Source organism: Pholis gunnellus (assembly GCF_910591455.1).
Source record: "Pholis gunnellus genome assembly, chromosome: 16".
NCBI lineage: Eukaryota > Metazoa > Chordata > Actinopteri > Perciformes > Pholidae > Pholis > Pholis gunnellus.
The window spans coordinates 4,723,390-4,749,020 of record NC_136543.1 but is presented as its reverse complement, the minus strand read 5'-3'; the positions used below and the strand labels follow the sequence as shown (position 1 = coordinate 4,749,020).

Genomic DNA, 25,631 nt, shown 5'->3' with positions numbered 1-25,631 from the left:
CTACTACTAGTACTACACTACTACTTAGTCAGTGAGAGGCTTGTTGAACTATTTCATATGCCGTTACAGTTTCATTCATAACAATTAGGGCTGCGCCTCAAGATCTTTTTTTTTAATTATGGATATATCTGTAGTGAAACAGTGAAGAGGTCATCAAGATATTTTATCGTTGTTCGAGCAAAAAGCAAGTCCAAAAGTCCAAACCCCAAAGAAATTCAGTTGAAGCAGCAAATCCTGATTTTCGAGAGGCTGGAGACAGAATGTTTGGCCTTTTTTCAATTTTTGCTTGTAAAAAGATTAAAATGATTAACCAACGATCAAAATAGTTTGAATCTAACCCATTAATCAACTTGTAATTTTACCTCTGATAACGATTCATCATATTTTGTGGGTAAAACATGAATCTATTTAAAGCAGTTAATAATTGTAGAAAAAAATAACAATATTTCTCTCTGATGTACAGTGAAGTAAAATAAGATAAAACACTAATAGATGGTCATTCAAAAGCAAGAATTGCTCTGCGACTGATCACAATTTCATCAGAACATAAAGACATCACTCCCGCTCACTGGAAACTTTTCTTTGTGACTCTCTCTCTCCTCAGGCAGTACATCTGCATTATGGCACAGTTATGTAACGTATAGGGTCAGTGGACCACATCTGTGACAGCTGGACGACCACTGCTTCGGCTTAGACCAGCATGACATCATGGTCAAATTCTCAGAATTTACGTAATGCCGCCGCGCCAAGTCACCTTTGTAACCTTGACCTCGCCAGCCGCCGAGACCCACTCATTTTTAAGAATACAAAGCATGTGGCGGTTTGTGGAAAATGCACGGATTTAAAATATGCGGGGTTATGTCACGCGGCGTTGTTTATTTTTCTTTTTGCATTTCATAGCCTGTAGCCTAGTACGCGGAGCACCGGGGGCAGAAACTGCAGCAGTTGCAAGCAGCTTAAATGCAGCAATCGTGACATAGATTTTTCTCCATGTCCTTTCAAAATAAAAGGACTGCAGGGAGCATCCAGACGCTGCACATGTTGTACCAGAGTGTGATTGCAGTTCGTGTGATTGCACCCCCCCCTATTAATAACATGACTTTAATCCCTTTTGTATGGGTGATCACAGTCAGTGGAGATTTCCATTGAGAGAACACGATGAGGAGGAGGAGGGGGAGTGCTTCCTCTCACCTCCTCTGCAGTGAGCTCTCCTCGTCAGGCAGAATATGGCTGCAGCGGAATCCCGTGATGTCACGCAGTTACCATAGTAACGCGGGTGACGTGAGAAGGAAAAAAACAGGGGGGCGTCGCCTTTTTTTAAAAGTACCACGTGTTCCGTATATATAAACTAGCTGGCTCGCGCTGTGTGGGCAGCAGCGGCATTTGAGAGCGGCGCGCGGCAGGTTGAGCTCTGCTGGTTTTCACGGTCGGTCGTGACAACTACTGACGGCTGAAGGATCGCGCGGGGACTATTATTGTTTGTTCTTCCTGGTTGTTGGTTTCTTTTATTGGATATTTTTGTCAACCGGTAACCATGGAGGTGACTGAAGCTGGATGTGATCTAACTTACTGCAAGATGAGGGGGATCGTCACGGTTCTCACCGGTGAGCACTCAATCAATCATCACGACTGCGTGTGTGTCGATTAGTGGAGCCAAGTAGACGTTTTTAGTTTGCACGTGAGTGATTAGTAAGACAAACGGCTGTCCGGAGATGGATTAGAACCTGATTGTAAAGTGCGTTGTTGTTTTTTTGTTCTACTTTGACAGAATTTTCTAGAAATAAACACAATAAAATGATAAGAAATCAGGCTTGAATTGTCACGTTTGCGGCGCAATGAGAATCTAGGATGGAAAATACCTCTGTCGGTATCAGAATGAGTGACCCAAGTGCTTGCGTAACCTATAAGCCCGCAGCATTAGAGGTCCATCCGTGCACAACATGCACGCCTGTACCATACAACACGACATTTGGAACAGCGGATTACAGCTCCAACTCTGATATGTCCTTCTCTAACGGGAGACACAAACCTATGTGCATCAATGTGTGGTGAATGACACTGATGCTGACATTCATTATTTCCATTCTCTCTCTCTCTCTCTTTACAGCTTTCATCAAGGAGAGAAAAATGGGGTTGAATGACTTCATCCAGAAGCTGGTGTCTACCCCACATATCTGCCAACAGTGAGTGTTTGTATTCAAAGTATAATCCAATATGTTAGATTTGGGATGGAACATTGGCGTTTAATCGAGTCACAAGCCTACAGGGGCATCTCTGGGTCAGCCCTGGCTCTGGTGTTTAATTCATGGTCAGGGTGCCCCGGCCAATCCAATCAGCTACCTGAGTTTGGCAGGACATCCTGTGTAAAGCATAATCTGGGTCCAAGGAGCCAGGTGCAAGAATAGTCCTTTCATGACGAACAACCTCTCCACTGCCTAATCACCTTTCCGGGCCAAATCCCTTCTGTCCCCTAGACGGGGATAAACCGGTAATTCAGTTATGACATGATGCGTGGCTCGTCCCGTCGCACATCCTGGACTCTCAATTTGGAGTCAGGTGCTGTGGAGATAAGAAGGAACAACAACCTGTCTCCCTTCAGATGCTCCAGAGGGGAAAAGGGGGGGGTGTCTGATCTGGACCGCAGAAACACTCCCCGTCATGGGTCAGCAGCTTAAGTTTATTTTGGTCTGGATGTTTCAGACCGCCGCGCGTGGCCTGTTAGGGAGCATCCGCTCAGCTTTTCAGCTACACAAACCCGCTTTGGATCGTGTGATCTGGCTCATATTGTAAAAGTGCCATAGCTGATATCAAAATTCATCTTCTAACCAGATCTGTGTTTTTGTTTTTCCCAGCGTTGAAGTTGCCAACTTCCTGAAGATCGATGAGAATGAAAACGAGGAGGGCGAAGATGACCAACTTCCTGGAAGTCTGGTAAGCGGACACTGTTTACTGACTATCTGACTCACTTTCTTTCCAAAATATGTCAATGTACTTATACATTTCATATCTTCCAGATGTGCCTAAATTCACGAAGTTCACTGGCTGAGGACACTCAGTAAGTAGCCACATTAAAATCTGTCCATTTTAAATGGAGCACATTTTGTAAAACATATACACAAAACAACCAGAATCCTAATCCTGCGTTTGTCTCTCTTCATCAGGATCAAGCCCTGTGATTTTGACTACCTCAAAATCATCGGCAAAGGCAGCTTTGGAAAGGTGAGTCTGGCGGACTTCTCTTTTCGTACAGCCAACTTCTCTCGTCTTCTCACACCTGTAAACGCTGCGACGCCGACACCGATGCAAATGTTTGCTCTGTTAACAGGTTCTGCTGGCTCGGCACAAGGAGTCCGCCAAATACTATGCAGTCAAAGTGCTGCAGAAGAAAATCATCATGAAGAAGAAAGAGGTGTGTTTTCACTGCGAGTTAAACCCCAATCCACATTCCTTCCGTTTTGCTAATGTTAGACGTCATTGTGGCGACTACGGCGTTGTATTAACATCTACATATTCCCTCCAGCAAAAGCATATCATGGCTGAGCGCAGCGTGCTGATGAAGAACCTCAAGCATCCCTTCCTGGTGGGGCTGCACTACTCCTTCCAGACCACCGACAAGCTGTACTTCGTCCTGGACTACGTCAACGGCGGGGAGGTGAGTTAAGATCTCACAACACTGAGAAACAAGGTGGGAAAATGGGCGTATTTATTTCCAAGTCGATGCTGACAGATGTGTCTGTTTCCCCTCCAGCTGTTCTACCATCTCCAGAGAGAGAGGATCTTCCTGGAGCCCAGAGCCAGGTTCTACGCTGCTGAAATAGCAAGTGCACTTGGCTACCTCCACTCCCTGCACATTGTGTACAGGTAATGAGCGATCCTACGGCGCCCCCTGGTGGGCATTTGTACATCTGCGCTGAAGGAAGTTTATAGGAATCATTTTTGCAGTCACTTTTATTTATTTTTTTAACTTTCTTCTTCTTCTTCTTCTTAACAGGGACCTGAAGCCTGAAAACATCCTGTTGGACTCACAGGGACATATTGTCCTCACAGACTTTGGCCTCTGCAAAGAAGGCCTCACAGACAACGGCACGACGACAACCTTCTGCGGGACGCCAGAGGTACAAAACTAATCTCTAGACTTTCATACAGCATTACAATCAATACAGAGACTCCACCAACAAATTAGAACTGTCAGACGTGGGTTGACGCCTTCTTGTTGCTTTCCTCTCAGTACCTGGCCCCCGAGGTGCTCCAGAAGCAGGCGTACGACCGCACGGTGGACTGGTGGTGTCTGGGATCGGTGCTCTACGAGATGCTCTACGGACTTGTACGTGAAATCTGTGACTTTGCGGCTCTTGGTGCAACTCCACGGCTTGTTTTATATATCGAATAAACCTAATGTGTTGTCGTCTCTTTTGCTTTACAGCCTCCGTTCTACAGTCGCAACACAGCCGAGATGTACAACAACATCCTGCACAAGTCTCCCGTGCTCAAGCCCAACGTGTCGAACGCAGGCCGGGAGCTGCTGGAGGGGCTCCTGCAGAAGGACCGCACCAAGAGGCTGGGGGTCAAGGATGACTTTGTGAGTGAGCACAGCTGAGCCCAGAGATCATTTGACATAGAGACCCCGGCAAGAGGTCCGTGATGCTTGTTTGCGTGTCAATATGCTCATCTAGAATTTTCGTTTCCCCTCCAGCTTGAACTCAAGTTCCACTCCTTCTTCTCGCCGATCAACTGGGAGGACCTGATGGCCAAGACGATCACGCCTCCGTTCATCCCCTCAGTGGTGAGTTCAAGCTCGAGGCCGCAACTGATGGCTTGTCCTCGTGTCGATATAATGTCAGGAAATAGGCGGAAATACCTACAGTTTCCCAGAGCCAACTGTCCCAAAACAAGTCTCAGTCATATACGGGGGGCAAGTTATCTCACTGTTGGGTCCATAAAATGTCAGCTGAGAATGACAAATGCCCCTCAGTTTCCCATAGTGATGTCTTGACCGACAGTCCAAAACAACGACATGTTTATATTCATAGGAGACAAAGGAAAACAGAAAATATGCACATTTGAGAAGATAAACACTAAATTATAGCCATTTATGCTTAAAAATAACTGATTGTAGCCGAGTTGGTCTGTCGATGAATTAATCCACCGTTTCACTATAACCAGTGTGGTTCCATGGCATTTTTGCATGATCAACAACTCAAACAATCAACCTATAACCAGAATACTGTAGTATAATGCATGACGGTGAACATCCAGAAGTGTCTTGACATTTTATCCCTGAGAACACGTTTCTAATTCCTGTCCCCCTCTCTCTCGGTTTCACAGAGCGGCCCCACAGACCTGCGACACTTCGACCCCGAGTTCACCCACCTGCCCGTCTCCTCCTCTCTGTGCAACGACTCGCTGACCGTGTCGAGCAGCGTCAAGGAGGCGGCCGGAGCGTTCCCGGGCTTCTCCTACGGCCCGCCGGCGGGCCACTCCTTCATGTGAGCGCCGGCAGCTCCGCCTGGGAACTCGCAAGAGACAGGACACGAGTTGGATTGAGGGTCGTATTTTTTTTGACAGAGGGACCACACTGGAGAAGCCGGGGGGGGGGGAGGGACGTTACAGAGCCTGAGAAGAGGATCTAACTGACAAAATGGACATGAATACCAATGGAGATCTTGAGGGATCTGAGCATGAGAAGTGTGCAGAGGGGGACTCTCATGTCACGCCATCACCGGTCCTACTCTTCTGCCTCAGCCGCCCACGACTATAAAACATGTGTGCCAAGTGTGGATGCACTCTGGGTTCATCAAACATCACTCTCACAGCTACTGATGAGGTGACGTGAGAAGTGCCTGAGGTTCCGAAAAGGCAGTTAGGACGGCGGCGGCGGCGGCGTTTTGGCGAGAGCCGGCTTTATCAAAAACCACAATAACTTGTTGGGACTTTTGACCGGGGTGCTAGCCGTTAAGGTTAATGCCTTCATTACATGTCTGCGTATGTTACAAAGACTTTATTTCGTGTCCAATGCTCAATTGCACTGAAGGAAACAAGGGTCAAGAAAAGTGCGACGTTCCGCTTTAAAGCATCAGCAACTTTGGATTAGACGGCTTCATATCTTTCCGCTCCTCGGTTCATATCTCCGCTTTGGACAAAGGAAGACTGGCATTTCAATGTTTGACGCCAATAAGTGACACTTGGACCAAACCGTAGGCTGTGGCACGCTTTAACGCAAACACCTTTTCTGACCGGTTTGTCCTCAAATAGTAAAGATCAAAGTTTTATTGTACTGTGTAGAAGAAATGTTACGTATATTTTATTGCTAAAGCAAACTGTTTTCCTTGTTTTAATAACTTACAAACATTCACTCTTTACTTCTCAGAAAGTTCTGCAAATATTGGTAAATGTTTCTCTCTATATATATATATATATATATATATATATATATATATATATATATATATATATATATATATATATATATATATATACACACACACACGTCTCTTAATGATCAGAGTGCGAAACAGAGTTCAACCAGCAATAACAGGCCCACATCAATGATGGCATTTGCTGTATATCAAACTCCTTTTAAATTCAAGTGATTGCTGTTTTAAGGCAAACACTCCAGACAAACTACAGAATCTGTGATTACAAATGGGGTTTTTTTTGTATTTATGCATCATGTAGTGAGGAACTGTGAATGTCTTGTGCCTGTCCAAGGCGGCCTGATCCATATTTACTGTATGTACATATCTCTTTTCCCCAAACACCTATGTCCCTTATCTAGAGAATAATGTGTAGAAAGAACGTGCTTCATTAACTTGACAAAAAGAACCACTGTGGCACAGGCACTGGCTTTTCCCCATCAGTGTTAAGCCACTGGCCTACTGCATTATGTTTCTGGTAAGTGCAATAAAATCTTGGTAACTCCAAAAGAATAATGATCATTTAATCTCTTTTAGCAGACGTGTTAGTTGTAATTTATGATCCGATATTCATTAAGGTATTAAGCGAGTATCTTCACTCAAACAGAGATTGTTCATGACTTTGTTTTGCCGCAATGAGTCTCCATATTTTAGGCGTTTGCATACAGAGTGGATTTTCAAGCCTGCTGAAAGTTTAAAAAAAAAAAAAAGAATACAAAAATAAGGCAACGCACAGTTCTAGATCATTTTCTTCCATATTTGGAAGTATAACTTTTATGTTTTGTATTTTTTTTTTGTATATTTATTTTCATGCCACTGCTACTGTGTAAAAGAAGTTAATTTACATGATCAACTGAAATATTGAATTGTGTAATCTGTGTCAGAAATGGCAAATAAATTCTCTAAAATCAAGGGAAGTGTGCTGTTTTTGTTAATTCTGCTGATGCTACTTTTATGCTACAAAATATATACAAAAAGTAAATATACAAAAAGTAAATATATCTGTATAAATACATACACATATATGTATACTTATAAATATATACATTCAGCTAGCTTAAAATTAGCTAAACTCGTTGATTAACAACTATTTTTCTACACACGTTCTACGGTTTGATATTAACGTGCATTTATAATTATGTAAGCTGCCTGACAACATTCAACAAGAGGGTTCATCTGTTCAAATAACAGATGTTTGCAGTCTTTTCTCTCACCTGTGTTGACACATCGCCACACCTGTCGTCCCCCGTCGCGCCAAAGAAAGAAAGGACTCCTGTGAATGAACATTCCGCACATGCGCAGTAGGCCCAGCAACGAAAACTTCCTGCAAAATAGTGCTCCCTAACAACAGACAAAGCTTGACACTGTGGATTAAATTGAAGGCGCTTAGATAAAAGCGTTTCTCGTTCACCCCTTCAATGGTAAGACTGGGTTTCATCATTTTGGTGTGTCGGGAGTGTTTATGTTGCGATGAGCTTCTCAGTTGGGTGCAGCGGGAGTGAGATGCTTTCACACGATGCCATTTCAACACCCGCTCCAATGGCTGCTGAAACCGACTAATCTCTGGAGCGGAAAACTTTCATGCCCGGGCCAAACTAAGTACCCCTCAAAACCAGCTTAGTTATTTAACCACCATTGGCCCCAGACACGTGAGCTAATATGCATGTAATATCGACAGCGCGTGACACTTAGTGTTTCTGTTAGAACTGAGAGTAAAGCGTGTGAGCAGAGCGACTCTGTCTGCTAACATTGGTAAGCTAACGCTGCTGTTGGGAAGCTTGCGCGGTACCGTCTAAATGCTGGGGTGCTACGCTTAATTAGTGCCCGTTGCCACAGTCGCTCACGGTATCGGTTAGTATTATTTGCCAACATCTAGCTGCATGTATTTACAGATTATGTTCCAACCTTTCAAAGATAAAGATAAACGAGCCGCTGTGTTCCAGGAGTTGGTGAGATGTCAGACTTCACCTTCACTCAGACCGTCCCCGGTTATTTGCTGGACTCAGCTAACGTAACGGTTGTCGGCTAACATTAGCAGATGTCATGAATAGGAACTGTACCTTGAGTGGATGCTTTGCTGTGCTTGTTTGTTTTACTCTAGTTTGCAGTGTGCAGGACAAACAATACCGGAAACATGGGTGTTGGATGAAACAGTGGTGTCAACAATATTTGTCTCCATCTGAGATGTATATTTGTAATCTGCAAACAATGAGGAATGATGTTAATCTCAGTGTATAAACAAGCCTCCTTTTTTAGATTTATATGTAACTAAAGAGCAGACGTCATTTGAAGACTTCCTGGTAATGATTTAAAATACGACTATGATGGAATAGTCTGGAAAAGACTATCTTATTTATAGGGAACATACATATATAGTGATCAGTTGGAATTTATTGCTACCCTAACCTAGAGTATTTCAGATTAGCTATTGCCTCAAATATAAGATTATTTAGCAGACAATCAACCAATTCAACTCTCATAAAGAGTAGAATTAAATGAATATTATCTGTATTTGTAACTGATCTCTAGTCGATTTCTAGTCACTGAGATCCTGAACTCAGTTATTATATGGAAACGAGTCTTCCCAGAACAGCTTTCAGTAAAATATCAATAAATTAAATAACATCGTGAACATTAGATGTTTCCGATTTGTTTCTGTCAAATACATGAGAATTTATTCCGACTCAGGCGTGTCCCCTCCACGTGACACGAGCGGCCCTGTTACAGGTGGCAGAAAGCTGCGATCATAACAAACGGACAAAGCAGCAGCAGCAGTGTTTATGAACCGGTTTGAGAAATGAATGAGCAATGCATATTATTAAAAAATATTGTGAGAGCACAATATGTTTTGGGGTCAGTGCAGCTGAGGAAATGTAGATTATCTTTATTTATTTTTTACTTTTCGGAACCTTGAAATATCTCAAATCCAAATGTATGCGAGTTGAGCTGCTATCGGTACATCCACACGTGGCCTTCGTTCCCTTCAAACGTTACTCCTTTTATTTTTTAGTTCACTTATACAAGCTTGACATTTTATCAGTTAGGTAAAAGGCCGGTTGGGCGAGCGGCGGACAAAACGAGGATAGATGTTATCCCGACTCGGGCTGATCTCACCGATACGACAGCTTGCACCTGAGCAGTTAATGCATCTGGAGAATATGTTTTCGTTGAGCGAAGGTTAGGTCACATGTAAAGTGGCACGCTTCCTTAATCCCCGCAGTGAACACGCTCGTGCTGGGGTGGGGGGGGGGGGGTCTTAGACCAGGGAGCCCCGTGTCGCTGATAAAACACGCGATAAGCGGCGGCTGCATTGTTGTGCATTTATGATAAACGAGGAGGGGGGAGAGTCACGCGTCGGCAGCACTACATAAGGCTTGTCCCTCCATTTATTCCGTGTGTTCTTGTTGTTACTGTTGCTGCTCGGGTGAAGCAGGGTCCGGACCACCTCTCCCGGTGCAGAGAGTAGGCTGAGCGCGCAGACATGTCGGGTCGCTCCGCCGCAGAGATGGTCGACTCGCAGGAGCTGCCCGAGCTGCCGGTGAGTGCGCACACGATGACGCCAGACGTCACCAAAGTTATTTATTTTTTATTATTAATTTAAGATGCAAAAAATGGTTTCACTGTGATTCTGTATCACAGCTGAAGCATCGGTTTTTCACAGCTTATCATATTTTATTGTTGTGGTTCAGTGTTTATCCACAATATTTAGTTGATGTACTGATGTCAAGTTTTTTTTAGATTCTATAGAGCAAATTTGTTTGTGTCGTAAAATAAAACATGAAACACCCCACGAAAGAATGCCTACAACTCTGAAGGACAACTGTAATATTGTGTTGTTTTTTTTTTATTGAGCTTCGGTGGCTTGGTTTTATGTTTATTTGATCTGACTTCATGGTTAATCATCTAGAGGGAATAAAAAGATGCACATCACAGGAAGTAGAATTCCCAGTGCAAACCTTTCTCTGTGAACTCGTGTGTTTGCAGACAAAGAAGCCGAGGCTTGAGATCGACGGTGGACTGGAGAAAGAGCCCAGGTTGGTCTTCGCTGACATCTGACATCTCATCTTTTATGTGTTTGAAAGTGCTGCCTCGTCATTCTGATGGAAAAAAGTTTTGAATTAACTATTTATTAAAGAAAGGATTTTACACAGTAGATTGTTGCCAGCAGAAAATCTATAATTTGAACGGATTCTTTTTGCTGGTTCAGTAATTTAGGTGACGATAGGAGTCCAGCTGCAGTGTTGGGCTCATCAGAGCAGGAGAGCTCCTACTCTGCCCTGTCCACAGCCCAGCTTGATCCAGGTAAGTACATGTGACAGCACTGTTCTTAAAGCAAGGCTTTAGGACATTATGTTATTTAATGACAAAGTCGTAGTATTTCAAGAAAAATCGACCTACCCTCTAGTCTGCTGTGCATTACTTTATTGCTCTGCTGATACGGTAGTATTCCCCTCAGGCCATGTGACACACACACAACCCTGTTTGGGACTCTGGTCTCTGGATGAGACACCGTTTTAGAGAAGCATCTTTTCATCAACAAAGTTAAACTAACTGAAAACACTTCTGATCAGGTATAAATCTCACCATTGTGTGGTTTATTTTCTACAAAAATGTCAACTTCACCACCTCTGCAGCTCAAAGTTGCTTCCCCTAGGCTTTCAGTGGGAAATCATGGAGTAAAGAGACGGTACTTAAACCTTCTAATAATCAGCAGGGGGCGACTCCTCCGGTTGCAAAAAGAAGTCTGATTGTATAGAAGTCTATGAGACTCACTTGATTTATTCCCTCAGTAAACATGAGTTTATGGTCTCAATCTCTAGTTTCAAGTCTTCTTCAATACAGCATGATGTTCATTCAGTACATTGTGGTCCATTTAGGGTCAAATGAACCATAAAGCCGGGTATGCTTTAGGGCGGGATTACTGTGATTTGACAGGTCGCTGCCGCTACCAGAGTCGTATACAGCGTTACTACGTCACTCCTCATTCCAAATATGAATTAAATAAAATTGTCCACGAAGCAGGGTATGCGTTAGGGCGGGGCTACCTTTTTGATTGACAGGTCGCTACCACAGCGTTGTCCGGTCTGGGAGTTGTGTGCTACAACTGTAGTCTAAAAATGTCTTATTCAGCATTTGGTTGTACTTGGCTCCACCCTGTCGTGTCACTTGTGGTTGCAACCAAGCAAGATGGCGACGGCCAAAAACCAGGATGGCGACAGCCAGGATGCCAAACTTTAGTCTTTGAAACCGTAGCCCACGGCCGATGGGTGAGGTCACGGTGACTACGCAGGGAATGCTGAAACATGCAACCAATTATTGCAACTATTATGACTTCATCTCAAAATCTCAGATTATTCTATTTTTCTAACAGTGGCTCTATGTAGCTGACAGACTAGAATTTCACCTTTTGGTTTACCCCCCCCCCCATGCCTGGAAGATATTGACTATGTGTGATTGCAGGTGATCAGGAGCAGTCTGACGCGGACAGAGGGCCGGCAACTCAAGCATGCGGCAACCCCATGAACTCGTATGCACATTCGGGTACGAACAGAAGCACATTCAAGGTCTTTTAAAGAAGAAGAAAGCTGAATGCGACGTGTCTGTTGAACTGAAGCCGTGTTGTCTTATTTTTTTTTTAAACAGGCGCAGACTCAACGGGGTCATCCGAATACGGCCAACAGGTCTATCAGGGAAACAAGTGAGTACGCTGCATGCGAACATCTTATCATGTACCACACTGTAATGTTACGCAGATTTAAGATGGTGACGTTTAGACTACATTTCAACTTTGCCGTTCTTCTACCAGATTTAGTCTGGCTCTCCTACACTATATTATTCCAGTGTTCCTCAGTTACCTCCAGGCCGTATTTGTAAGCAACACCTTTACACCCCAGTATTAGCTGCTGCTTTAAAGGGGATTTGCAGCTCATTCCTATGACGTAAATGTGTGACTAAACATCAAATGTTTCAGTGAGGAATATACCGGTTTTGTGTTGCTTCTTTTGCCAATCAAATTGTGTGCATCAGTACATGTAAGAACACAGCTTTGAGCCCTAACAGGTTTTTTTTTTAAAACACTGATTGTCTTTCTTTCAGCCCGGCAGTGACGTCATACACCAACCAGGTGGCCTATCCTCCGCTGGCCCAGTCCGCCGTGTACTCGGCCTTCCCCCAGACCGGCCAGACCTACGGCCTCCCGCCCTTTGGTTGGTCCCCGCTCCTACCCTAACAGCCTATTTTAACACTGTCTGCTCACTAAAAAAAAAAAAAAGCTAGGATCACACCTTTTTTGTGTCACTCTGCTTTAGAGGCCTTACTGTGCTTTGGCGCTGTCGGAATCAGATTTTGCTTCTTTTTTTTTTAAATCTCTGCTTAAACGGCCACACCTCAACCTGAAGGACCCGGTTTCTTAACTTTTGCCCCGTCGTCCACTCGTCCCCCCCGCTGCCTCTTTCATTCTCCGCTTCCATTGCTCTCCTGTCATCTTCAGGTGCTATGTGGCCAGGCATTAAAACAGAGACAGGGCTGCCTGAGGCGCCCTCTGGTGGCCAGCCTGGGTTTCTCAGCTTCAGCACCGCATATACCTCAACCCAGCCAGCCCAGCTGCACTACTCATACCAAGGCAAGCTGCAACCTCACTCTGACTCACACGACAGCGCTGTCACACCCTCTGCAAACACCAGAAGCGCTGAAACACAAAGATCTTGCGGTGGCACAGCTCTGTCTTCCTCTCTTGTTGCTCATCACCTCAAATGCTGTTTTCAAATACTTTATTTAATTTTCCCTCTGGCACTGTTTTAGCTGACCTCTTTCTGTCTCCAGGCTCAAGCTTCACAACATCCAGTGTGTACTCCAGCATCCCGTCGGCTACGGCTGCCACCACAACCTCCACCACAGCGGCACACCAGGTCAGGAGGACGTCAAGTGTTCCTCAAAGTGTCTCCGTGATTGTTCTCATGCCCATCAGTGCGGCATGAAAGAAGATAACCTTTTATGAATTAAACATCCGGCACCCCAAAGTGTATTCCATCTTTTAGAGCGATTTAAAAATTCCCAAAATTGAGGTTATGGATCTCAAACATGCAGAAAAACTAAAAAGTGATGCATCAGGCCAATTCCTATATTCCTGGTAGGAAATTACACAGTGATGCTTAAAAGAATATTTGATAGAAAAGGTCATAATATTTGCAATATACCAGGGGTTCCCTTTTTTTTTTTTTTTTGTACCATGGCACAGATATTTTTTCGTCGTGAGCAACCCAATCATTACAGAGACACATCTCGGCTTCAACAATTTCATATGTAATATTAATCACAATCATTTGTTTTTAATCTCCTCCAGGAATTTAGCGGCTACAACTCTCTGGGCCAGAACCAGTTCTCTCAGTACTACGCTCTGCCTCCCAGCTACGTGCCCGCCGGGCTGCCCAGCAGCGACGACCACGGCCCCGGCGCCGGAGCCGCCGGGTATTCAGCCGTGAAGTCGGAGGAGGCCGCCTCAGCCGGGCTGCCTCCCAGAGGTGACCTCAGCACTTTGATTGACATTAGTTGTGTTTTAAACATTAGAGGTAGATCTCACTGTGGTGGCTGTTATCCCGTTCAGCATCCTTGTGCTAGTCTGAGACAAAACAGAAGAAATGTGTCCTTCTAGTGCTGATTTCCGACTTGCTTGCATTAAGATGCGTCCCCACCAGAGAACCTCCCGGCAGGTGCGGCCCTTCCTGCCAGCGTGGGCGTCCCCGCCGGAGCCAGAGATCAGGACGAGGTCGGACGCAGGAACTCTGTCGGCAAAGCCAAAGGGAAGGGCAAGAGGTCCGATAGCTCCCCGCCTGCCGACAGCGACCTGGAGGTGAGCAAGTCGGCAGTTTAGCTCCTCTTTGTGCACTTAAACATGGCTGTTTGTTTGTCATTTAGCTTAGCGGCACTTTAGTGTCAAAACCCAACAAATCACCAGGTTAAAAATATTATTTAGTGGTAAATGTTTCCTGTCAGTTGTAAAAAAATGATGATGATTTTGAAAAGACAAAGTGTGATATTGCTTTTCCCTCCTCGTAGCGCATCTTTCTCTGGGATCTGGATGAGACCATCATCATATTCCACTCACTGCTCACCGGCTCCTACGCACAGAAGTTTGGCAAGGTTTGTTTCCGTAAAATGGCCAAAAGGTTCGAGCACGCGGCATGAAATAGAAAGCAGGCTGACTCTATTGTGGGTCTGCGTTGTGTCCGTTCAGGACCCGGCGACGGTGCTGAACTTGGGCTTGCAGATGGAGGAGCTGATCTTTGAGCTGGCAGACACTCACCTCTTCTTCAACGACCTGGAGGTACAGTGAGAGGCATTCAGCTACCTTTGTCTGTCGGTCAAAATGACAATGAGACACCTCCCCCTTTGTTGTCAATCGACTGCTAACAGTATACTCTCTGAGTTCTGGAGGAAATCAAACTAACTAGAAGTTCTCCTTCTAGTCATGTGGATGCTTTTAAACTCACAACCAATCACTTGGCAGCTTAATGCTGTGTTTCCTCCAAACGCTGGCCTCTCTGGGTTCATAACGAAAAAATAAGTCATTGTTTTGTTTCAGGAATGTGATCAAGTCCATGTTGAGGACGTTGCCTCTGACGACAATGGACAGGACCTGAGGTGTGTTATAAACAGTGCAATGACCTCATCTCACACACGTATTAGCCTTAAAGCACACTTTAACGTCATCACTCTGAAGCAGGCTTTATTCCCCTCGTCCAATCAATTCACAGGTGTGTTTTCTCTCCACTTTAGTACCTACAACTTCTTGGCGGATGGCTTTAATGGTTCCAGTGGCGGAGGGGCATCAGGAACCACCACGGGGGTCCAGGGAGGCGTGGAGTGGATGCGGAAACTGGCCTTCCGCTACCGCCGGCTAAAAGAGATCTACAGCAACTTTAAAGGGAACGTTGGAGGTGAGTTTGTTTTGCCTACGTGAAGTTGGAAACGACCGGCACACAAGAAAACACCCGTGGCTCATGAACACTTTCTTCAGTTCCAGTAAAACAGTGTTCAGACGTTCTTCTTTCATCTTGCCTATCATGCTTTTAATGACCCGTTTTCGGGTGCTTTTGTTTTCCTGAGAAAAACAGCCGAGTGAATTACGACATCGTGTTACAACATCAACATTTAGCTCCACAGTCCAATATGTGTTGGGGTCTCCACCTCGTGGTCTTCTTACTGCGTGTCGTGTCTTTCAGGCCTGTTGAGTCCCATGAAGAGGGAGCTGCTTCTCCGGCTTCAGTCTGAGATCGAGAACGTTACGGACGCGTGGCTCTGCACGGCACTCAAGTCTCTGCTGCTCATCCAGTCCAGGTCTGAGCGGAGGTTATTACTTTGGAGAATATCTTTCCGGTCGCACTCTTGCGGCAACATGCGCAGTCATGTGGCTTATTAGATTCAAGTGACGGCTTTATTTACACATTGCCGTCACATTTAGTAACCGCTTAGGTCTCAGTGACCCGAGTGAATGAGCTTTAAAAGGCCATGTTTATTCAGAGGATGATGCAACCCTCGCCACTGTTTCATCTCATAGCCCACATATGTTAATGCATGTTTCTACGTGTGTGTGATGTTCCGCCAACAGGGGGAAGTGTATGAATGTGTTGGTCACCACCACCCAGCTGGTTCCAGCTCTGGCGAAGGTGCTGCTCTACGGCCTGGGGGACGTCTTCCCCATCGAGAACATCTACAGCGCCACCAAGATAGGTAGGCATCGGAAAAAACCCGCTCCGTTGACACGATTATTCGTTCTCCTCGACTGCTGCAGAGGAGAGGAATCGTGTTTAAAAATGCTGCTTTTTATGATCTCTTGTTTTCCTGTCGCGCAGGGAAAGAGAGCTGCTTTGAGAGGATCGTCTCTCGCTTTGGGAAGAAGGTGACTTATGTGGTGATCGGCGACGGTCGAGACGAGGAGTTTGCAGCGAAACAGGTGAGCGTTTTTTAAGTTTTCACGTCTCCTTACGCCTGCCTGCCTTTGTGCGTTAGGGCCACATAGCGCTTCATCGGAGCGCTTTACTTATGTTAAAGCTCTTTTTTTTTTTTAATGCTTCTATATCTTGACAACCACTCTAACCTCCGTTGTATGGTAGCCGCTGCTTTCATCTATTTGTTCTATAGAGCCGATCTGTTCCCACAAACAGGCTTTGTTGTGATAGTGTCTGTCCGACATAGAAAGCTCAGGACAGACGGGCAAAACAAGCGTCCCCTTTATTTTCCACAGTGACATCACCAGCGCTTTTTTTTTTTTTAAGTTCAGCATTTTTCAACTTGTTGCGCTCTCCTCATTGGGAATTATTGACAAAAGACCCGGAGGCTCAGAAAAAAAAAAAAAAAAAAACCCTGCTATGTGGACACAGGCCCTTAGTCGGTAGGCAGTTTGCATTTCCTCAGAACAGTACAAACACAATGCTGTGGCTCTCACTTTATTTGTTTAGCATCCACATCTCTCGAAGGTGTTTTACAGTGTTTTAAAGTTTAATAAATCATCATCGATCCAAGTTTGTCTTTGGCTGCTAAACTACTACGGTGCCTGTGTGTTAGCCGCCTGGTTCCAGACTGTAACGTATCGCCATTTGTTTATTGAAATGATTCAAATGGAAAAAATTCCAGTCTGAGAGTCTGAAACACTCTCTTGACGGTCTGTTCGTCTCTCTCTGTCCACAGCACAATATGCCTTTCTGGCGGATCTCCACTCACGGCGACCTCGTGTCCCTGCACCAAGCGCTGGAGCTGGACTTCTTGTAAAGGAGGCGGCGTCCCAACACCGCACACCAAAGGGAGAAGCAAACCCTGGTGGTCGTCCCGTCGGCCTGCAGAGTGACATTGTGCGAGACAACAACCCTCCGCCTCCTACACCCCCTCCCCCCACAGACGACGCTCGTATATTATAGAAATCTGCCCTCACATGACAATTTATGACGCTCTGCGTATTTGTGTGTGACGGCAACGCACTGAGGTGGACTTTGGGTCGGAGCTGACCGCCAGAGACGGACTGGATGGGCGAGTGAAGGTTCCTCACGCCCTGGCGCTCCCTCCTCTACGGCAGCTAAGCTCACCATGAAACTGGCACTGATTTGGACACGGAAGGGAAGACATCCATTTTTTTTCTTTTTCTCCTCTTTTGGTTACATTGGTAGCAAAATCTCCCGCGGTGAAAACAATCCCTCTTCATTTTTATTTCCCTCTCTGGATTTTAAACAACCAAAAGGCTCATTGTTGTTTTGTTGGCATTCTTATTCGTTGTAGCTTTTTATTTAGTTAAAAAAAAAATCTCTCTCTGGGTTGTTCAAAGACTTACTTATGGTCACCATTGCTGTGTCCCAGATCCATTCTACATATTCCTTCTAATGCAGTACGTACTGCATACTAATCGACTTTTAGCAGTAATGTGTGAAAAAAAAAGTACATACGTAAACTTTTTACGCTGAGCAGGAAATTACATAATAAATGCGACGATGAACTTCACAAAAGATAAATTCTTAGATTCGCTTTATTTTTGTTTTCCAAGCTCTCTCTGGAGCTGTTTCGCCAACATTTAAACTTTTTGTTTCTCTCACTTTCGTTTCCTTTGTGCATTGCATTGTGGGAGAGTATTATCCAGAATTGACTCCATTTAGACTACATACTGTCTGGTTTGAGTATATCTGCTCAGAATTAGTTTGTGGTATGAATTTGGGATCTTGGGAGTTGTGGGTTAAAAGAACACGGCTGTTGTACTATTATCATCCTTTGAATCCCACAAGGGGACTGACTGACTAACTAACTAGAGGCAGGAAGATATGAAGGATGGCCCCCATGGATTGGTCACAGAGCTGCACACTTACCGCTAACATGTTGCTGTAAAGTCAGAGAGCTTCATGAACACTCGGGATGTCCTGATTCATGTTGCTCCTGATCCTTTAGACGTCTTTTTCCTTTCAGACCGAGACCCATACGTCAACCGATGCTGGCTTATTGCAGATATGTCGATATCGGTTCGTATCTTGGATATGTCGTTTAGAAACGGTGTCTCCGTTACATCATTTATCAACCCGAGAGCACTGACCCGTTTGTTTCCATGCTGTAAAATGTATCGCCCAGGATGCACCTTGGTCACAATTCTTTGGAGGAAAAAAACAATCTGAGGGATTTATATCAAGAGTGTAGTGAATGGAAATGCAGATTAAAATGTGCACTACATTTAGATGAACACCGGACTATAGACTTGCTCTAACATTGATGCCCATTGTCTCATATTGTTCGGAGGATCAGTCACTTAAGAGGTTTCCTCTTCTCATAGTGAAGACAGTTGTAACGTCTGAGAGCAGGATACACATAGTTGTGTAATCTGACAAAACCAGTGGAGTTACATTTCAGTACTCATGCACGTCATCTTATTGCTACAAAATCCGAATTGCTTTGTTAATGCGACTGAATGTCAAAATGGTCGTTAACCAAAAAAAAAAAAAAATATGCATAGTTTAGTTTCCAAAAACATTACTGAACACGTTTGTCCTGTAAAATTAGATTCAGCCGACATTCATTATATCAGTTAAAACTGGAGCTGCAACAAACTATTGATTAATAAGCAACTATTTTCTTGATTATTAGATTAATCAACAAACAAACAAAATGATCTGCAACCATTTAAAAATTATTTGATCCTTTTTTTTTCTCATCGTTTCATCGCTGGTTTGATGTCCCTCTAAACACTGCAGAGGTAAATTGAGGTGATTTGCTGCCGTTAAGTAAACTGAATATCTTTTGGGTTCGTCAAGTGTTAGCTGGTTACAAACTCTGAGTTTTTTTTGACAATAATCTAAAATTCTCATCAAGTTTTCCCAGAGCCCAAGTTCACGTCTTTAAATGACTTCTGACCAGCAGTCCAAACGCCAAAATGCAATTCACTTGAACAAGGGAAAATAAATTACTCTTAATTAGTCGATAGTCAAAATAGTTTGCCAACTAATCATCAATTAATTGATTCAGCTCTTCTAAAAACATGGCTGGTGTTATTAGTGTCAGACGGATTACACACAGAATTACTTCCACAGCTTTCGATTTTCAGCTACATGACAAAAAACGATGACTGTGCAATACGTTGCTACTTTGCCCATTAACTGTGTTTTGAAGGGATTTTTTTTTCTTTTTCTGGAGTAGACGGAGGGGGTCGACCGATCAGATTACGACTGAACAATACTGAGCCTGAAGATTTCGTATTCACACACACATGCAGCTTGACCGTTAAGAATGTGTATCTATCTAATGTGTGTGTTTTGTTTGTGCATATTTATAGCGTGCCTTTAGCCATCATCTGTATGCATAATCTCAAAGGGAAATGTGTAAGGCTTTTTCTGTGTTTGTTTGGTACATTTATCGCTGCGTTGTTTTATTATCCAAAGTGTTATCTTACTCTTTTCTTTGTTTTCCGAGACATTGTTTTGATGTGATTGTCCCGTCTGCACTGTCTTTGAAAGGCCTCCATCTAGAAAACGATGCCTCCACTGTGGGGCGCTCAGTGTTTGAGGGAAAAGATGGCTTCCCGTCAGACGCGTACTCAAAATGTTTTATTTGGGTTTTTTTTTTCCAAGAATAGATGTCTGAACATGGTGACAATACTTTGGCGATTTTCACATAAATGTACTCGATGTCTGCTTTGTATTTGACTTCTGCTTCCTTTTGAAAAGGAGATTTATTTTGTCGCTGTGAAACGCCCGGCGTCGCTGAGACAATCACGTCAATGAACACAGATCACATTACCAAAGTTAACAGTTTCTACTGTTCGCGGTCTTGCCAACAACTCAGCGAGTTCTGACACACACACACACACACACACACACACACACACACACACACACGAAAACTTAGGAGACCATATGCAATCTTTGCATTTTTTAATTTTCTGCTTATTGAATGTGTTGTGTGTATTTCTTTACTGTCTGCATGTAATGTCGGTTTTGAAGTATACCACAGCTGTTAAATGTGTTTAAGGGACTATATTCTTTTGTGTCTTTTTCTTTCCAATGCCAAATACTGTTTTGTTTTTTTAAATAGTCTGTAGACAACGTATTTCATCTCATCTTCAAACGAGCTGTGAGGATACATTGGCTTATGTAGAGAGCCTGAATGTGATCCTGTAAACGCTTATAGTAATAATCAATGCTAATTTAATAATCACTATTTCCCCCCTCAGTAGGCGTTTAGGACCTGGACACAGTCCTGGAAGGTTTTCCTGTGTACCTGAGACAAGACAGTGTAAATAAACTTTAAAAAGTTTCAGACTCAAGTACCTGTTTGTTTATTTATTACTGTGAAAAAAATGCAATTACATAAACGTATCTAGCAAAAATTTCATTAAAACCTTGTGGTTTGAAATAAATGTTGCTAAACTGGAAGAACCACAAAGGCCTCGCCTGCTGACGCTTTTCAATGCAGTCATGCAAAGATGAATTCTGAAGCTGAAAATCAGGTCTTCCTAGATTCTTTTAAATACAAAAAAAAAGACTGAATGACAGGCAATATACATCTAGTGTTTACATTGAGAGGTAAATACTGAATGTACACTAAAGTAAAGAGGATGACATTCATTTTCATGAAGTCTGCTGCCTCAGCTTTTATGACATTTTGCATATTCTCCAGAATGTTAAGGATATTGCTGCTGGTGAGAGTGCACCTAAAATCAACCATTTATCGGATCATCAAGAACTTCAAGCAGAGAGGTTCAATCGTTGTGAAGAAGGCTTCAGGGCGCCCAACAAGTCCAGCAAAGGGCCAGGACCGTCTCCTAAAGCCGATTCAGCTGCGGGATCGGGGCACCACCAGTGACTTTTGGAGGACGGCCTGGTGTCACGAAGGGCAGCAAAGAAGCCACTTCTCTCCAGGGTCACACTGATGTTCTGCAAAAGGTACAGGGACTGGACTGCTGAGGTCCGAGATAAACTAATTTTCTCTGATGAATCCCCTTTCAGATTGTTTGGGGGCGTCCGGAGAAGAAAAGGTGAGCGCTACCATCAGTCCTGTGTCATGCCACCAGTAGAGCATCCTGAGAGCATTCATGTGTGGGGTTGCCTCTCAGCCAGGGGAGTGGGCTCACTCACAATTCTGCCCAAGAACACAGCCATGAATAAAGAATGGTACCAAAACACAGAGCAACTTCTCGTCAACACTGCAAATATTGACTCTTTGCATAAACTTAATGTGATTGTCAATAAAAGCCTTTGACACTTATGCAATGCTTGTAATTAGACTTCAGTATACCACAGTCACATCGGACAAAAAGCAGCAAACTTTGTGATAACCAATACTTTGTCATTCTCAAAACATTTGGCCAATGGCGACCATAAATAGTCTCAGAAATGAGGTTTGATTTCAGTCAAATCTGGACTCGATATGATTAACCATTTAAAGTTTTTGAAATGAGTTCTTCCATTTCATTGGAATAGGAATGTTAAGAAAAATATTCAAATATTAAAAAATGTGGAATGCATTTGTCACAGTCCTATCCCACGAAACCCCATGATCTTCATTTATCAGGCTGCTCAAGTCTGCGTGACTCAGTCCAACCTCAGAGTCTGGTGGACGTCAAGTGATGCAGGTCAGGAGTAGAAGTTCTCGGCCAACTTCCTCATTCTTTTATTGCAACGTTTGATGTCGGGTGCCGGAGCTCCTGGCCCGCTGCGATCAGTGGCCTCTGTGTCTCCGTCCTCCATCAGGAGTATGGACTGAGGGTGTATTTCCGGGACGTCCTTCGCGGCTGAGGAAATAGAAGAATCTGTCTCATCACCAGAAAGTGTTTTAAACATAGTAGGGCCCTGTCCAACTCTGTCGTCCTCTTTCAGCTCCTCCTTGGCCAGGTTTGGATGGTAGCGCGTATAATATAACATTTTAAGCAATAGGCCGAGGATGTAAACTGCAACAACACTGACAGCGGTGATTACAGCAAACAAGGGTGGAATTTCTAAATAAGGCGGATCGGGGCTCATCCTCCAGCACCACAGAGCGCAGAGGAGGGAAATATCCACCAGCATGTAGCCGTGGTACAGCAGGGTCCTGTACCTCGTCCTGCCCTCGGCCACGTTAAACCAGTCGAAATACCAAATGAGGCCCACGGTGGCTCGGTAAAGCCACTCTCCGCAAGGGCTCTCCATGAAGTCCGTCCCGGATAGCCACACGAAGAAGAACAAAACCAGCCAAGAGCAAAAGAAGTGGGCGAAGACGAAGCAGGGCAGCACGGAGGCGAAGAGGGCGAGGGCGGCGAGGCGAGACGAGATGAGCAGCAGGTTCCAGAGGAAGTAGGCCACCGATGACATCATCCGCTGCTGCTTCTTGTCGGGCAGGAAGGAGCGCAGGGAGCGGTGGTACATGGTCACGCTGAAGGCGATGGCCGAGGCCGACCCGCAGGCCTTCAACACTGAGGGAGGAGAAAGAGGAGTCATTAGAGAAGCTACAACGCACTGTTAATCGTCCCGTAGAAAGTACTCTCAGTGATGGAGTTTTTTATGCAAGTTTTGAGTGCATTAAACCTCAGACAATACACTTCCACTCAACGGCGTCGAGAAGATCACGGAGTAACCTAGAGTTGTGCTGTAGAAGCACAATAAAGAGGACATTGCTCTGAACTTTGGGGAATCTTCGAGATGTCTTTTTGTTATTTCAAAAAGGGTCAGTCCACCAAAATTACAAAATGCACATTAGCTCTGTTAGTATCTGGCCGTACACACTGTGATGGGTTTCATTCGTCCAGGTTTTGAGAGATCCATCTTTGTATCAGGTGATTATCAACATAACAGTTTTTATTGTAACTCCTTTTTTTTAAATAGTGCCCAAGAAGACTCAACAGTGGATTATTCAGAGTACCAAAGTTAAAAAGGAATGTATTATCCAACTATGATCAGTAAAAAATGTATGCGTACTAAAGTACGTAAAGAACTAAAGTTTAACGTTGGAGTTCATTTGACCTACTTTGCATCATATTTTGTAGGCAGCTCACGTGTTCAGTGTGTAACTGTATAGTAGCCATGTTGACATTTCTCTCTGAAATGTAGTCGAGTAAAATGGAAATACTGACACAAAAGTGATCATTTAAGCACATCTAGATGGTACTTCAGTACAGCACTTGAGAACATGTACTTAGTTACGTTCCACACTGGCTTTGGTTGAACTGGCCCTTTAAAAGACAGGACTGAAGCGTAAAGACATAGAAGAGACATTCAGGACCTCACGTTGGCCCTCTTAACGGATACAAGATGAACACAAATCTACATCCACCTATCACGGGGCCGAGCTCGCCGCTCAGCAGCATGATGGTGAGCATGAGCACGAGCTGGGGCGCGCTCTCCGAAAACGTCTCCAAGAGCCGCAGCATGGTAAGGTCGTGACTCAGGTACACGGCGACGCTCTCGGGGTCAAGGATGCCTGAGTGGGAACTGAACAAGGAGAGCTCCACCACACCTGCGTGCCTGGGGAGGCAAAAGGTGGTGGGGAGGGAACACACACACACACACACACACATCATGTAAAACCGTGTAACAATCAAATCATATCTAAACAAGGAAGCTGTGGTATAACTGGTGTTGCCACTATTCCTAGAGTCACTGTGGTCCCATAAACGCATCTACACACGCACGCACACACACACACACACACACACACACACACACACACACACACACACACACACACACACACACACACACACACACACACAATGTAACAACAAAATAACCTCAATCATGTACCCCATTTAGAGAAAACGAAACTGAAACAGTCACACACACGCGCGGACGCACACACACACACACCTTAAGTAGATTCCCAGCTGTAGGACGTGTAGGAACTTGAGCATGAACGGGCTCAGGCATTTCTCCACCCTCGTCTGCCTCTGGTCCTCGCCCTCGTAGCTGTACCACAGCCAGCTGAAGGCCTGGACGAGGACGGACGAGCCCACGAGAAGCAGCAGCAGGATGCCGAGGCTCGCGTAGTCTTTTTCCCGGTAGAAATCCAAGACGGCGACCACGTCCAGCACTATGTCCAGCAACAGGAGCACCAGGCCCAGACAAATGAAGCGGAAGTCCAGGGAGTAAAACTTGAACACCCCCATGGTGTCCCGTCAAACCGAAGCTACCCCCCTCCCAACCTGCTTATGCGCGGCTTCGTTCTCTGGGACACAGCTGTCACCGCGGCACTCATTAGCGAAGAAGACAACTGAAAGTGAGCAAAGGTTCAGTGTTCAAATCCAGTGCAACTCCTCTTCCAGGGTGACGTAACATCTTAAAGGCACACGGTAGTCATATGATCGCGACCGTACAACTCACACCGAGAGCTGACATCACTTTAACAGTTAAGCTCTGTACTATTCCCACGGTTAAAGTAAGTTACTTTACTGTAAAAAAACAAACATAATGAGAATACAACATCGGTACCACTTTATTGATTGCACATGGCAAATGAGGTAACATATTAACAACCAGTAGTGACCTTGACTGTTGGTTTCAGCACTCTGTTGACAAAGAAGTGGATCCACAACACTTTTTGAACCTTAAACCAGAAACGAAGAATGAACCGACAGAGGTGGAGAAAAAAATACACACAAAGAAAACATCTTGAATTCACTTTTAGGACAGCTGAAAAACAAAGTGCCTAGAATAATGAGTGTAGCACGGTTTGTACACAGATACTGAAGTAAACAGAGACGTGACATTTAAACAAGCTAAACAAACACTGGATGAGCAACAGTCACACTAGTGGTTCTGTACCTGAAGTCAGACTGATGTCTGCTGTCGGTAAGATGGATAGATGATAGATAGATAGATGGATAGATGCTTCATTATGAATCATAATTCATTTTTTTAATATTGTACCCACAATTCTTGGTTGACATTTAAAGAATTGACACTTGACTTGAACTTATTTCACACTATCTTGATAAAAAAAAACATCCAGAGGTGTAAAACAGCTGTTTTCACACAGTAACAGAACATAGAAATGATAAAAACAGACCGTATGGTCGAGTCTACATTCAAAGTCCTTCAAATAGGTTCCAGTGGCAGCAGCTGCAACAACAAAACACACAAAGAACACAACACACACGCTTTGATAACACTCCTTATGTAAAAACCTCAGAAATCCAATCTTGTTCCTTCAAATTTAAAAAGATTAACTACATACATTAAGATAATTACAAATAAAGTATGTATTTATTATAATATTGTTTTATAT

The 25,631-nt window shown here is 44.2% G+C and overlaps 3 protein-coding genes across 5 annotated transcripts; 2 read left to right on the top strand and 1 right to left on the bottom strand.

Annotated features, from left to right (window-relative positions):
- Window positions 1–1,475: 1,475 nt before the first annotated feature.
- On the top strand, window positions 1,476–5,490 carry LOC306707924 (serine/threonine-protein kinase Sgk1; the record flags this gene model as incomplete). 3 transcript variants are annotated; one of them, XM_079175583.1, is made up of 13 exons in its annotated part: window positions 1,476–1,604; window positions 2,108–2,183; window positions 2,853–2,916; window positions 3,015–3,055; window positions 3,162–3,219; window positions 3,326–3,409; window positions 3,521–3,652; window positions 3,749–3,861; window positions 3,992–4,115; window positions 4,229–4,324; window positions 4,424–4,579; window positions 4,694–4,783; window positions 5,326–5,490. In XM_079175583.1, the coding sequence occupies exons 1-13, from the start codon at window positions 1,535–1,537 to the stop codon at window positions 5,488–5,490; spliced, it is 1,269 nt and encodes a 422-aa protein (XP_079031709.1). In that variant the 5' UTR covers window positions 1,476–1,534. The 3 variants fall into 3 exon arrangements, with proteins under 3 accessions (XP_079031709.1, XP_079031708.1, XP_079031707.1); XM_079175582.1 differs by having other exon boundaries at window positions 2,853–2,928; XM_079175581.1 differs by having other exon boundaries at window positions 2,853–2,931.
- Window positions 5,491–7,721: 2,231 nt separating this feature from the next.
- eya3 (EYA transcriptional coactivator and phosphatase 3) lies at window positions 7,722–18,909 on the top strand. The gene is made up of 18 exons (XM_079176009.1): window positions 7,722–7,834; window positions 9,847–9,951; window positions 10,398–10,447; window positions 10,621–10,715; window positions 11,874–11,954; window positions 12,057–12,111; window positions 12,510–12,619; window positions 13,236–13,321; window positions 13,756–13,933; window positions 14,093–14,262; window positions 14,469–14,552; window positions 14,647–14,736; window positions 14,995–15,053; window positions 15,189–15,349; window positions 15,635–15,749; window positions 16,021–16,142; window positions 16,265–16,365; window positions 17,100–18,909. Exons 2-18 carry the CDS (start codon window positions 9,895–9,897, stop codon window positions 17,178–17,180), a joined length of 1,695 nt encoding a protein of 564 aa, XP_079032135.1. The 5' UTR covers window positions 7,722–7,834; window positions 9,847–9,894; the 3' UTR covers window positions 17,181–18,909.
- A 142-nt stretch (window positions 18,910–19,051) lies between these two features.
- LOC306708228 (XK-related protein 8-like) lies at window positions 19,052–24,607 on the bottom strand. The gene is made up of 3 exons (XM_079176010.1): window positions 24,215–24,607; window positions 23,682–23,872; window positions 19,052–22,824 (listed from the first exon to the last, which is right to left on the bottom strand). Exons 1-3 carry the CDS (start codon window positions 24,511–24,513, stop codon window positions 22,010–22,012), a joined length of 1,305 nt encoding a protein of 434 aa, XP_079032136.1. The 5' UTR covers window positions 24,514–24,607; the 3' UTR covers window positions 19,052–22,009.
- Window positions 24,608–25,631: the final 1,024 nt, after the last annotated feature.